Below are 12,812 nucleotides of genomic sequence, written 5' to 3'. Positions count from 1 at the left end.
CGTTTGATTGTCCCGTTCGCAACAAAGGAGATTGTTAACAGAGAGTCTTCCGCGCTCAGGCCAGAGAACACCCACAAGTCTACGCCGGCGAGTTACCACGCGGACATCAACCTGCTTTACTGGAGTGACGAGGAGGTGGTGGTGGACTTCAAGGCCGTGCAGGGCCGCTGTACCGTGGAGTACGGGGAGGACCTGCCAGGCGGCCTCCAGGACTTCTCTGCGGGTGGCCCAGACCGCTTCTACTTCCTCGAGGTGGGACTCCGGGCTTATCGCAGGGAGAGACTTCAGGTCACAGTCACAGCCCCTACGAAAGCAGTTGACTTACCCAGAGTATGAATCAGTGGGATTCAGATTCCTCTGGAACGTGACACTTGCCTTTAAAAGAACGGAGGGGTGCCTTGGTGGCTCTGTCAACTGAGCGTCCAACTCGGGTCATGATCCCAGGGTTGCGGGATCAAGCCCGCGCGTTAGGCTCAGCACTGAGCACGGAGCCTACTTTCCCTCTGCCCCTCTCCCCTGCTGGTGGGCGTGCACACACTCTCTCTGTAAAATAAAAAGACTATAACGCAGAACATAAACATAGGAGCATCCTTCTGCTTCTGCGGTTTATTTGGAGACTCTTTAGGTGGCCTCCACCAGCCCTACTGATTCTTTTAGGGTGAGTTAGGGAAAGGTGCCCCTTTCCCTGGCACTCAGCCCTGCCCCAGGCAGTCCCAGTCCCTTCACCCAGGCATCTGCGGCCAGGTGAGGTCTATACACCGGGGCAGTGGCCCTGGTGATGGAGAAAGGATCCAGGAGTCTGTCGATTTAAGCTGATCGCTTTTAAATTGTTTGAGCGTGGCTTTTCTGTGTTACGTTCTCTGAAGTTGGTACATGCCTGGGTTTCCCCGGGTTCCACTGTGGATGGCCTAATCTATCACTTTTTCCAGTTTTTAGAATGAGTAGTCCAGGGCTTTGAACAGCAGGAATTCTAATGTTGGGCACATAAAATACTTACATTCTAGAACTTTTTTTCCCTGTTGCCAGTGTAATAAAATCAGAGTATTTTCACTGATGGCTAATTGCTTGTGGCCAAATTTAGGGAGAAATCAAGTGGATCTTCAGCAGGTTAATTTAAATTGTCCTTGTTAGAGAAGAGACTGGTGTGTTTCTCTCCCAGACTATTGTCGTTCTTTCCTTCTCAGGCCTATAATGCCAAGAACAAAAGCTTTGAAGATCCTCCTAACCATGCCCGTAGCCCTGGAAATAAAGGGAAGGGGAAGGGGAAAGGTAAGTTGTTATCCACAGGGTTCTTTTCAAGTCTGCCTTACGTAATTCAGGCTACTGATGAGTCATTTGGTATGAAAATGCCTCTGATGTTACCTCATTCTTTGCTGTGAATTCAGAATGAGGGTTTAGGGACAGCAGGTTAGGGCTCAGACTTGACTTTTGGCCTGTCTCCAGGGAAGGGCAAGGCAAAGTCTCAAACGTGCGAGCCAAGTGAACCAGAGACCGAAATTCAGCTGCCCAAGCTGCGGACCCTGGACGTGTTTTCTGGCTGTGGAGGGTTGTCGGAAGGATTCCACCAAGCAGGTAACTGCCATGGGGTTTTCTCTGCAGAGCTAGTAAAACCGGATCAGGCAGGTTCTACCTGGAAGGCCTTTCTGGCTCTGGTCCCTGTTCTGCCTTGAGCGTGATTCGAGGGGGTTTTAGCACGTATCTGTCCTCGTATCTACCAGGCATCTCGGAAACACTATGGGCCATTGAGATGTGGGACCCTGCGGCCCAGGCGTTCCGGCTGAACAATCCCGGGTCCACGGTGTTCACGGAGGACTGCAACGTGCTGCTGAAGCTGGTCATGGCCGGGGAGGCCACCAACTCCCGCGGTCAGAAGCTGCCTCAGAAGGGAGATGTGGAGATGCTGTGCGGTGGGCCGCCTTGCCAAGGGTTTAGCGGCATGAACCGCTTCAACTCTCGCACCTACTCCAAGTTCAAGAACTCCTTGGTGGTTTCCTTTCTCAGGTAAACAGAGTAGCAGCCCCTGTGCTCAGGACTGCCTGACGGTGATTAGACTGCCAGCCCTGGGGTGTGCCGGGGGTAGCAGTGGCTGGCTTAGCCGCTGTACCTGCTGAAGGCCACGTGTGGAGGGGAGGCGCCCGGCCTTTGCTTCCAGGGCATTCGCAGCTGGCTTCTTGCCAGGGAGATGGAGAGTCAGCAGGTGCAGCTTCCCAGCAAGCAGATATCAAGGATTTGGGTGTAGCTTCGGGTAGAGTAGGTCTTTCTCTTCACTTGGTGCGTGCGGATGACCCTCGTAGTCTCTCCCACCTCCCACAGCTACTGTGACTACTACCGGCCCCGCTACTTCCTCTTGGAGAACGTCCGGAATTTCGTTTCCTTCAAACGCTCCATGGTCCTGAAGCTCACTCTCCGCTGCCTTGTCCGTATGGGCTATCAGTGCACCTTCGGCGTGTTGCAGGTAGGCTCTCTTGGGGAAGGGGGCAAAGGTGGGCTGACAGGTGTGTACAGGAGGGGGGCTCAGTGGTTCCTGCACCGCAGCAGATGGTCTCTACCTGAAGGTAGAGTTGAAAAGGACGGGCGTGCAGTGCCGTGAGCTGTGGGGGTGCCGGTGCAGGTGGGGGGAGACGGCAGGTGGGCCCGCACGCCCCGCCGTGAAGCTCGCGGCGTCTGGGTCTGGGGAGCACAGAACTCGTGTGCCAGTAAGGCCACCTGCCTCTTCTCAAGAGTCACATCCTCGTGCCTGAGGAGGGGCCGTGTGTTTCCGGCCCCTTCCTCTTGAGAGGCCAGGGTGGTGGCCAGCTGTGGAACTCTAGTAGCAATTTGATCCCTGCGGTGGGGGGCGGGTGAAGCAAGAATGGCAGAAGGATGCACAGACCAAACCGTCGCGGGTTAACGGTTCTCTCCTGGGTGAATGTACACGTGTACAAACCTCAGGAGAAGGTGGGAGACCCCCCTCCAGGAGCTACTGGGAGCTTTGTCTGCAAGGACGGAGATCTGGGGTGACCAGAGGGAACTAGGCTTGACCTGAAAAGCAGCTACCGTGTACGTGCCTGTTCAGTAATTAACAGCGCAACTAGAGCTGAGACGACGCTCTGACACGAAGCCTGGCTGGAAGGCAGTGAGGGAGCGTCTGCCTCCTACCCGGTCCGGCCTCCCTGGGTCTGGGGCTCACCAGCCAAGCCTTGTTGGCAGCTCTGGCAGCCAAGCCCTGTTGGCAGTGACCGTCTACTGCTAGGTAGGCGGCAGGGCTCCGTGGCCTCTCTGCTCCCTCTTGTCTCCCGAGTGCTGAGACCACAGAGTCCTTGCAGGGCTCTCGAAAGAGCCGGCTGGAATTGCCAGCAGGGCTTACTCCCATCTTCTCCAGAGGCTTGTGGCCCTCACGTGGGATCTTTTGTCCCTCTTACTCGTTAAGAGTAATCCTGCCGAGGGGCGTCTGGGTGGCTCAGTTGGTTGAGCGTCCAGCGTCGGCTCAGGTCACGGTCTCACAGTTCATGAGTTCAGACCCCGCGTCGGGCTCTCTGCTGTCAGCCTGGAGCCTGCTTCGGGTCCACGTCCCCCTCTCTCTCTGCCCCTCCCCCCAAAAAATCAACATTAAAAAGTAAATCTGCAGACTTAACTAGGGGCTTGACTGTGCGTGTCTGGCCCTTTCCACAGGCTGGTCAGTATGGCGTGGCCCAGACCCGGAGGCGGGCCATCATCCTGGCTGCAGCCCCCGGAGAGAAGCTTCCCCTGTTCCCAGAGCCGTTGCACGTGTTCGCACCCCGGGCCTGCCAGCTGAGCGTCGTGGTGGACGACAAGAAGTTTGTCAGCAACATAACCAGGTAGGAGCCCCGCTCGCCCCACCTTGTCACGGTGCTTGTTACCCGGGAGGCGTGTTGGTGGCGGGTCTGTCGGGAGACCTGAACGGCGGAGAACGTGTTGGCGCGGACGGTGCAGCGCTTGGCCTGCCACACGAGTGCTTCTGACCTCTGAGCGAGCCGCACGCGGGCCGTGGCTGGACCTGGCTGTAGTCGAGAGCAGGGCCCACACCTCAGGGCCATCCCTGCATAGACCGGCTCTGAGAAGAATGCCGCCCGTGTGGCCTCGGGTGGCCCTTTGACCTGGGAGCTAGGTTGCCCCCCTGGAGAGGGCGGCATCGGCCGTCGGGACGTGGCACCTGTAATGTGCGGGACGGCAGCCTCCTGGGTCCCCAGAGGTGTCAGCTGCGTGCTGTGCTCTCGCAGGTTGAGCTCGGGCCCGTTCCGAACCATCACCGTGCGGGACACGATGTCCGACCTCCCCGAGGTCCGGAACGGAGCTTCGGCGCTGGAGATCTTGTACAACGGGGAGCCTCAGTCCTGGTTCCAGAGGCAGCTCCGGGGCTCACAGTACCAGCCCATCCTCAGGGATCACATCTGTAAGGTAATGGCGCCCTGCCGGCAGCGTCGGTGTGGTCGGGCCGGTGGCCTCGTGAGCAAGAACGTGTGGTTGGAGCCCAGCCAGGGCTGAGGGTGGGAAGCGGGACCTGATCCAGGCCCCGTCCAGCTCCTACTCTGCCCGTGGCCCTGAGCCCAGACCTCCTCCTCCTCCTCCTGCTTCTCTTCTTGCCACCGCTGTCTGTGCCCCCCCCCCCCCCCCCCCGCAGCAGCCGCAGCAGCACAGTCACGAGGAGCGTCTGCTCCTCCCGGAATCGGTGTCTGGTCCCCGCTGCCTCTGACTCCCCTCGTCTCTTGCCAGCCCTGCTCTCTGTGTGTTCTCTCAGATACGCCAAACCCGCTCTTCCCCATCCGGTTCTCTCTCATCCTGCAGGGCTCAGCCCACACGTCTCCCCCTCCTCCGAGGAGCCCTATCGGCTTGCCCCAAGCTGTCCTCTCACCCATTTCCCCCCATTCTCTGCCACGTCCGTGCTTGGTTATCTTCAAGGCACGTGCAGTCTGCAGGTCGTCGGGTTGGGCTGCTCTTGGTCTCCCCCGATGGGATACGAGCCCCTCCTTGGTGATTCCTGGTCACCGTGCTGTTTCCGGTTCCTGGGATGGTGGCGCCCAGCCTACCGTGGGTGCTTAGACACTCCATGAATGATGTGACGGCCGGGGCCTGCTGTGACTTTTCAGGACATGAGCGCGCTGGTGGCCGCCCGCATGCGGCACATCCCTCTGGCCCCGGGCTCAGACTGGCGTGACCTGCCGAACATCGAGGTGCGGCTGTCCGATGGCACCATGGCCAGGAAGCTGCGATACACGTACCATGACAAGAAGAACGGCTGCAGCAGCACCGGGGCCCTCCGTGGGGTCTGCTCCTGTGTGGAAGGTGGGGGCCCTGCTGTGCCGCGGCCGGGGGTGGGGGTGCTTCCCGGCCCCAGCCCCCTGGATCCTGATCCCCCGCAGCCCCCCAGCCCCAGCCCCCTGGATCCTGATCCCCTGCAGTGGTCCAGGGGGCTTGGAAGGAGCACTGTTGCCTGGGGTCTCCTAGCAGGAGGTACTGGGGGGCTGCCACTCGCTGACCTGAGGACCTGGGCGGGGCGCGGACGTCCTGGCTTTAAATAGCAGCTGAGAGCATTTAAGTGATAAGAGCTTTGGGGACAGGGATTGTTGGCTGCTCAGTCCCTCCCATTCTGTAACCACAGTCTCATGGCAGCCCTCTCTTCCAGCGGGCAAAGCCTGTGACTCCGCGGCTAGACAGTTCAACACCCTCATCCCCTGGTGCCTGCCCCACACCGGGAACAGGCACAACCACTGGGCCGGCCTCTACGGACGGCTCGAGTGGGATGGCTTCTTCAGCACGACCGTCACCAACCCCGAGCCCATGGGCAAGCAGGTGGGTCTGCGGGCCGCGGTGGTGTCAGGGAGGGGACGGAGGCAGGGGCTCACGGTGGGGGTGGCCCCTGGGGAGCCTGCACTCCTCACCCACACCCTTCCCCCCTCCCCCCGCCCCCCAGCCTCTGCTGATGGATACCGGCTCGGCCATTGAGGCCTGAGGCTGCAGTTCTTCTCCATGGTTCAGTTTCCCTCCTCCTGCCCCGAATGGCGGGCGGGCCCAGTCCCGTTCCCCTTCCCATCTCCCCTCTCCCTTCCAGGGCCGCGTTCTCCACCCTGAGCAGCACCGCGTCGTGAGCGTGCGGGAGTGCGCCCGCTCCCAGGGCTTCCCGGACACCTACCGGCTGTTCGGCAACATCCTGGACAAGCACCGGCAGGTCAGCCGAGGGGAGCAGGGCCGGCTCTTCCTCTGTCCCTGTGTGAGGCGCCACTGAGCCCCTCCTCAAAGCAGCCCCGACGGGAGAGAGGCCCCTCTGTCTGACCCAGGGTGCAGGTGTTCCGGGGGAAAGCAGGGCTCACGGGGTCACGTCTGAGGGGACACGGAGCCCCCGGAGTTTGTTGGCCGATTGGCCTCAGTATTGCCAGGAAGGGGGCGCCCGGAAGGAGAGAGCCTGTCACTGGGACCCAGAGTGCTCGCGGGTCAGGCTGTGGTTAATTAAGCACATTGGTTGTCACTTCACAGCTCTGAGGCAGGTTTAGCCCAAAGGAAAGTTCCAGGGCACTGAACTTGAGTGAAGGAGCAGACAAAATGGGCTCAGGGTGGGAACGAACCCACAGTTCCTCACTGATACTCAGGGTGTTAAGTTTACTATTTCTTAATTACATGTATTTCCATCTAAGGAATGCCTGTTCATGGCTTACAAAGCAACAGTACCCCGGGGGTTCTAGCAACACCCCTCCCTTCCTGTTCTCTGGAAAGAACCCCTCTTGGCTGAAAGTGAAGCATGGTGACCTCCATGTCGATCTGAGTTTTTCCGAAGCCCGTTAAAGGTCCCTTTTCTGTGGGTGGGCCTGGACACGGGGTTCAGGGTGGGGAGTGGGCCGGTTGGAGGGTCCCTGAGCCGTCATGGTGGAACCGGCTCCGGAGGCCCACGTGAGCGGGGCTCACGTCATTGAGAAAAGGCTGCCACTGACCCCGGCCGTGCCAAGCCACGCACCGCCCTCCTTCCCTCCTTCAGGTGGGGAACGCTGTGCCGCCGCCTCTGGCCAAAGCCATTGGCTTGGAGATCAAGCGCTGTATGTTGGCCAAAGCTCGAGAGAGTGCCTCAGGTACGGTGGGAGCCGCTGGCGTGCAGGTCGGGGCCCGGGGCCCTTTCCTCAGGCTGCGCGGCCGGGCTCAGATGCCAACCCAGGCTGGGAACGTAGGGAACCCCTGGGAGCAGGGCGCGGTCTCCCTCTGTTCACGCAGAGCTGCTGCACGTCTCACTTGGAGGGCCATTAACATCGACACCTGGCTGCTAACCTAGTTCTTGATTTTTCTCTTTTTTTTAAGTATGTTTCTTTCGAGAGAGACAGGGAGGGGGCAGGGGGAGAGAGAAGTGTAAGCAGGGCCTGCGCTGTCAGCACAGGGCCCGACATGGGCTCGAACCCACGAACCGTGAGACCATGACCTGAGCCGAAATCGAGAGTTGGATGCTTAATCGACTGAGCCGCCCAGGGGCCCCTAGTTCTGTTTGTTACACTTGCCTGTTGCGTCGTGCAGGGTTGTGCGTGTGCTCTGTGACGACTTTACCTTTTATTTCTCTTTAGTGAAAATCAAGGAGGAGGAAGCTACCAAGGACTAGTTTTGCCTTCCCGTCACCCTTGTTTCTGGCACCAGGGATCCCCAACATGCACTGATGTTGTATTTTTAACATGTCAAAATCTGTCAGTTCAAATGTGTTGTACACGGTGTTTGTGGCCTTGGCTGACATGAAGCTGTTCTGTGAGGTTTGCTTATCAACTAATGACTTAGTGATCAAACTGTGCCGTACTTTGTGCATTCTGGATTTTAAAAGTTTTTTATTATGCGTTATATCAAATCTACCACTGTATGAGTGGGAATTAAGACTTTATGTAGTTTTTATATGTTGTAATATTTCTTCAAATAAATCTCTCCTATAAATCACCCTGGCTGGTGACTTGTAATTTACGAAGGGCTTCTGTCTGCCTCTTGGCTGAGCCCGCATGAGAATGGGCTCTCAGAGCTGCAGGTGATCCCATAGACGTGTTTGTCCGAAGTTAGATCATTCTGCATGTGCTATGCCTGTGTTTGGGGCTGAGGGTTAACTTGTTTCAGTTCTGGCTGAGACCCAAGTGAATCTCGCTTAGTGTGGCTTCCAGGAGAGCCTTTTAAAGGAACAGTCTTAGTTGGCCTTCCCCATTGTAGCCCTTCTGTGCTCTAGAATGGACTGTGATGCCTGGTGGTGCAGCAGCCATCTGTGACCATGAGCGTGGAGGCCCGTGTAGTGGGGGAGGGGGGAAGAAGAGAGGAGTCCCTCGGAGCCCTGGCCTGGTCCCCCCAGACAGACCCTTTATTTAAGAGTCTGTTAGGTAGGCTTGTTCCATCCTTTCAGCCTAATTCAATCCTACTGAATTCTAAATTTTTTTGTGTGTAATGTTTGTTTATTTTAGAGGCAGAGAAAGCACAAGCGGGGGAGGGGCAGAGAGAGCCGGAGACAGAATCCGAATCAGGCTGCAGGCTCTGAGCTGTCAGCACAGAGCCCGACGTGGGGCTTGAACCCATGAACCAAGAGATCATGGCCTGAGCCAAAGTCGGAAGCTCAACCGACTGAGCCATCCAGGCGCTCCGCCCCCCCCCCTTTTTTTTTTTCTTCAATCCTACTAAATTCTAAAACCATCAAACCTCTTTGGTTTGTCTTTGGGAAAGGACTTCCTGTAAAATGCCAACAAAGCAGAAGCAGACAAAGAAGTGTCAGTCACCAGCACACGCGACCGGGTCAGACTTTGGACTTGGCACATGTAAAAGCCTAGTGGGTACTCTTACAGCGGCTGCATGAGGTGTACAGACTTCTGGGGAAAACTTATCTTAAGGACAAGCCTGCCTTTCGAAGTATAGGGCCGGCCCTGATTATTCAGATATTCTTTTATGTCCCTCAACGTTTCAAAATTTCAAAGTCTTCATCTAGATACTGCCTTTTTTTGGGGTGGGGGAAGCGAGAGCACACGGGTGGTCGGGAGGGAGAGAGAATCGTAAGCTGGCTGCCCACGCCCAGCGCCGAGCCGGACACAGGGCTCCATCCCACGACCCTGGGAAGGTGACCTGAGCCGAGATCGAGAGTCAGGGGCTCAACTGACTGAGCCACCCAGTCACTCCTAGGTACTGCGTATTTCTTTAAAAAAACTTTTTTTGTAATGTTAATTTATTTTTGAGACAGAGACAGAGCATGAGCAGGGGAGGGGCAGAGAGAGAGGGAAACACAGACTCCAAAGCAGGCTCCAGGCTCTGAGCCATCAGCACAGAGCCCAGTGCGGGGCTCGAACTCACAAGCCCACAAGCCGTGAGATCATGACCTGAGCTGAAGTCGGAGGCTCCACCGACTGAACCACCCAGGCATCCCATGTACTACAGATTTCTTAACTGGATTCCTAGGTATTTAATCCTTTCATTCCTACCATAATGGGATTTCTTTTTTGTTTTCTGGTGGGAGGCAGGGAAGAGGCTCCTTTCTTCAGCAGTGGCTCTTCGCTTCTACAGAAAGATTGACTCGTATTGATCATTGACTTTGTGTACTAGGTGGTTTTGTTTCGTTTTACCTAGCCAACCTGAATTCCCTTATTTTCGTGATTTTTTTTCCAGTTGGAGTCTGTGTCTCGGGTATGCAACACGCTAACCAAGAACGTGAGGATTCACTTTAGCGTAAGTGGTAGAAGCTGTTTCCCGCTGTGGCTCAGCCGTTAGGTCTCAGCTGGGCAGCGGGCTGTCCCTCGAGGGGTGGCCCAGGGGAGTGACTGCCTTTTGAGGCACACCCGCCTCCGTGTACCCCGAGAGCACTAGCCTGAGCCAGGCCGTGGACCGAGGGGGCGCTGCTGTGCTGGTGTGGGGCGGAGGGAGGGGACGTGGCTTCCAGCAGCTTCCGCCGCCCTGGCTGCCTGGCGGAGAACGTTCTTCCTTCTGTCAGAGTTTGGTTCAGCCTTTTCCTGGGAAGGAAACCCTAGTAGAATTGGGGACATGACAAGAATAGCGATTGTAGTAGATTGCGGTACATCTGATCAATGAAATCCCCTGATGGCTCAGAGCCTCGTGACCATTTGAGGTGACTTATTAAACACAGTGGCTGCACTTCGAGATCATTCAGAGGGGAGCTCAGGCCTTCCTTGTGGCACGAACTGCATTTAGTACGCAGGTGGTGCCCGCCGGCGAGGAGAAAGCTCTGTCTGCAATAGAGTGGCAGTTAATAGATGCAGGGGGGAGAATGGATTTCGACGATCCTTTTGTGGCCTCTGATCTAAAGGACTCGGCCAAGAGTCATGGCTGGGCTTGGGGGTCTTCTTCCTGTGACTGAACCTTGCTTTGTTCCCCTCTGGATTTCATTAAGGTGTGGAGATCTTACAAGCGCAGCTGAATTACTTTTTTTTTTTTTAACGTTTATTTATTATTTTTGAGACAGAGGGCGACAGAGCATGAGCAGGGGAGGGGCAGAGAGAGAGGGAGACACGGAATCCGAAACGGGCTCCAGGCTCCGTCCGAGCCGTCAGCACGGAGCCCGACGCGGGGCTCGAACCCGCGAACAGCGAGATCGTGACCTGAGCCGAAGTCGGGCGCTTCACCGACCGAGCCACCCAGGCGCCCCCTCAGCTGAATTACTTTTTACGCGTGTGCCTGCCCGTGTCATCCCCCCTGCTCAGGTGGACGTGCCTGAGCGCCCCTCCCTCCCACCCCAGGGAGGATGCCTGGCACCCCTCCCTCCGCCCTCAGAGAGCCTCTCAGTTCTGACTTCAGGTGGTGGTTTGAGGATTTCACACAAGTGCCGTCGCGTGGCGCCACTTCCTTTGTGTCTCTGATGCGGATTCACGTCACCGTGGGTGTCAGTTTGCTCCTTTATGGCTACATTGCGCCCGCTGTAGAGAAGCACGCGGTTGCCTCTGGCTGCCCGTTCATCTGCCGATGGACTTTTGACTTGTATTATGGGCTCCGTCGTGTGCCCCCAAAACTCGTGTTTCAGTCCCCTAGGACCTCAGGATGTGAGTGTCTTTGGAGATGAGGCCTTTACAGAAATAATGGAGTTAAAATGAGGTCATTAAGGTGGATCCTACTCCAATATAAGGACCATGTGATGACACAGGGAGAAGATGGCCGTCCCCAAGCCGAGGAGAGAGGCTTCGGGAGGAACCAGCCTGCCCGACCGACGCCTTGACCTTGGACTTCCAGCCTGCAGGAATGCCCTTGACCCCCAGCCTGTGGTGCCTTTGTGGGGGTAGCCGTAGCCCACGAAGCCGAGCGGTGCCCGGCTTTTAGCCATGGTGAATAAAGCGGCTACGGACGTTCGTGTGCACATTCTAACACGCGGGTCCCTGTGGACGTGCGTCTGTTTCGTATGGAAAATACCAAGAAGTGGAATTCGGTCTACACGGGGAGATCTAGCGAATCGCCCCGAAGCTGCCGCGGAATCCCCGGAGGGTGCATTCCGTGTGTGCGTGTCCTCACCCCCCTCCTCGTGCGCTTCGCACAGCTGGTTTGCTGCTGTCCTGTGGGGATTCTGGGCGTGGGAAGCATGTCGGTGCTACAAGGGACAGCTGGAGGAGAGGGACTCGGGGGCTTTTTTTGTGACCCATCCACCCTCGGACTCCAGCTTCCCCCTACGTCCCTGTGCTCCCTCGGGGCCTCTTATTTTTCCTTGGGAGATACCTGACTTTTTGTAAAAGTGATACATGATGCTTGAGAAAAAGCATTTCGCTTATTTAAAAAAATATATTTTTTCGGTGTTTATTTTTGAGAGAGAGAGACAGAGTGAGCGGGGGAGGGACAGAGAGAGAGGGAACCACAGAATCCGAAGCAGGCTCCGGGCTCCGAGCTGTCAGCACAGAGCCTGATGTGGGGCTTAACTCGTGGACCGTGAGATCGTGACCTGAGCCGAAGTCGGACGCTTAACCGACCGAGCCACCCAGGCGCCCCAAGAACTATTCCGGGGCGCCTGTGTGGCTCAGTCGATTAAGTGTCCGACTCTTGATTTCAGCTCAGGTCATGCTCTCATAGTCGCGGGATTGAGTCCCATGTCTGGCTCTGTGCTGGGCATAGAGCCTTCCTAAATTTCTCTTTCCCTCTCCCTCTGTCCCTCCCGTGCTCATGCGCTCTCTCAAAAACAAAACAAAACAAAACCAAAAAAAACAAAAAAGCATAAAGTGCATAATTTTATGTGTATACCTTTATTTAAACCAAAATAACGTATACACATGGTAAAAAGTGTTAACTATAGGAGAAAAGTCCAAACAAAAACAAGCTTTCCTCCCCTGATGCCTTCCTCTTGAAGCATCCCTCAGACACAGTTTGATATTCCTTTTCGGAAAATAGTTCGCGTGTGTCTACCTATATGTGCTACTAAACATTTACACGAATGGGTCCCTATATCATCTGCCATTTTACATCTTGCTCCCTCCTCGTGTCTTGGAGATTTTTTTTTTTTTTAAGCCACAAATCGGGAGTGCCTGGCTGCCTCGGTCAGTAGAGCATGTGGCTCTTGGTCTCGGGGTCATGAGTTCGAGCCCCATGTTGGGGGCAGAGATTACTTAGATAAACTTTAAACATAACCACAAATGGATCCGGTTCTTTGAAGACTGCAGGGCATTACACAGATTGTGGCATAATATACTGTAATCTATTTAACCTATGAGCAGACAGATAGCATTTCCAGTTTTTTCTATCACGAACGAGACTGCACATGTATCTAATTTTTACATCTTCACATGCATTTACAAGTTTTCTCACAGGTTGAATGACTTGCTTGCTCTAAAGAAACACATATGGGTGAGACGGGTGAAGGTGATTGAGAGGTAGAAAGTTCCAGTTTTAAAGTAACCAAGTCG

The 12,812-nt window shown here is 55.9% G+C and overlaps 1 protein-coding gene across 6 annotated transcripts in view; it reads left to right on the top strand.

The window, feature by feature from the left end:
- DNMT1 (DNA methyltransferase 1) overlaps positions 1–7,896 on the top strand; it is a 46,916-nt gene extending 39,020 nt beyond the window's left edge. For all 6 annotated transcript variants that reach the window (XM_042978125.1, XM_042978124.1, XM_042978126.1 and 3 more), the window contains 12 exons: positions 60–252; positions 1,185–1,269; positions 1,444–1,572; positions 1,719–2,001; positions 2,314–2,455; positions 3,652–3,818; positions 4,221–4,398; positions 5,088–5,283; positions 5,624–5,790; positions 6,050–6,166; positions 6,968–7,058; positions 7,539–7,896. In XM_042978125.1, coding sequence (XP_042834059.1) covers positions 60–252; positions 1,185–1,269; positions 1,444–1,572; positions 1,719–2,001; positions 2,314–2,455; positions 3,652–3,818; positions 4,221–4,398; positions 5,088–5,283; positions 5,624–5,790; positions 6,050–6,166; positions 6,968–7,058; positions 7,539–7,573 — 1,783 coding nt within the window. In that variant the 3' untranslated portion in view covers positions 7,574–7,896. The remainder of the gene's footprint in view (positions 1–59; positions 253–1,184; positions 1,270–1,443; positions 1,573–1,718; positions 2,002–2,313; positions 2,456–3,651; positions 3,819–4,220; positions 4,399–5,087; positions 5,284–5,623; positions 5,791–6,049; positions 6,167–6,967; positions 7,059–7,538) is intronic.
- Positions 7,897–12,812: the final 4,916 nt, after the last annotated feature.

The sequence above is a fragment of the Panthera tigris genome, chromosome A2 (genome assembly GCF_018350195.1).
Source record: "Panthera tigris isolate Pti1 chromosome A2, P.tigris_Pti1_mat1.1, whole genome shotgun sequence".
Lineage (NCBI taxonomy): Eukaryota > Metazoa > Chordata > Mammalia > Carnivora > Felidae > Panthera > Panthera tigris.
Note: the sequence above shows the minus strand (reverse complement) of the source record. Positions and strands in the feature narration are given on the sequence as shown.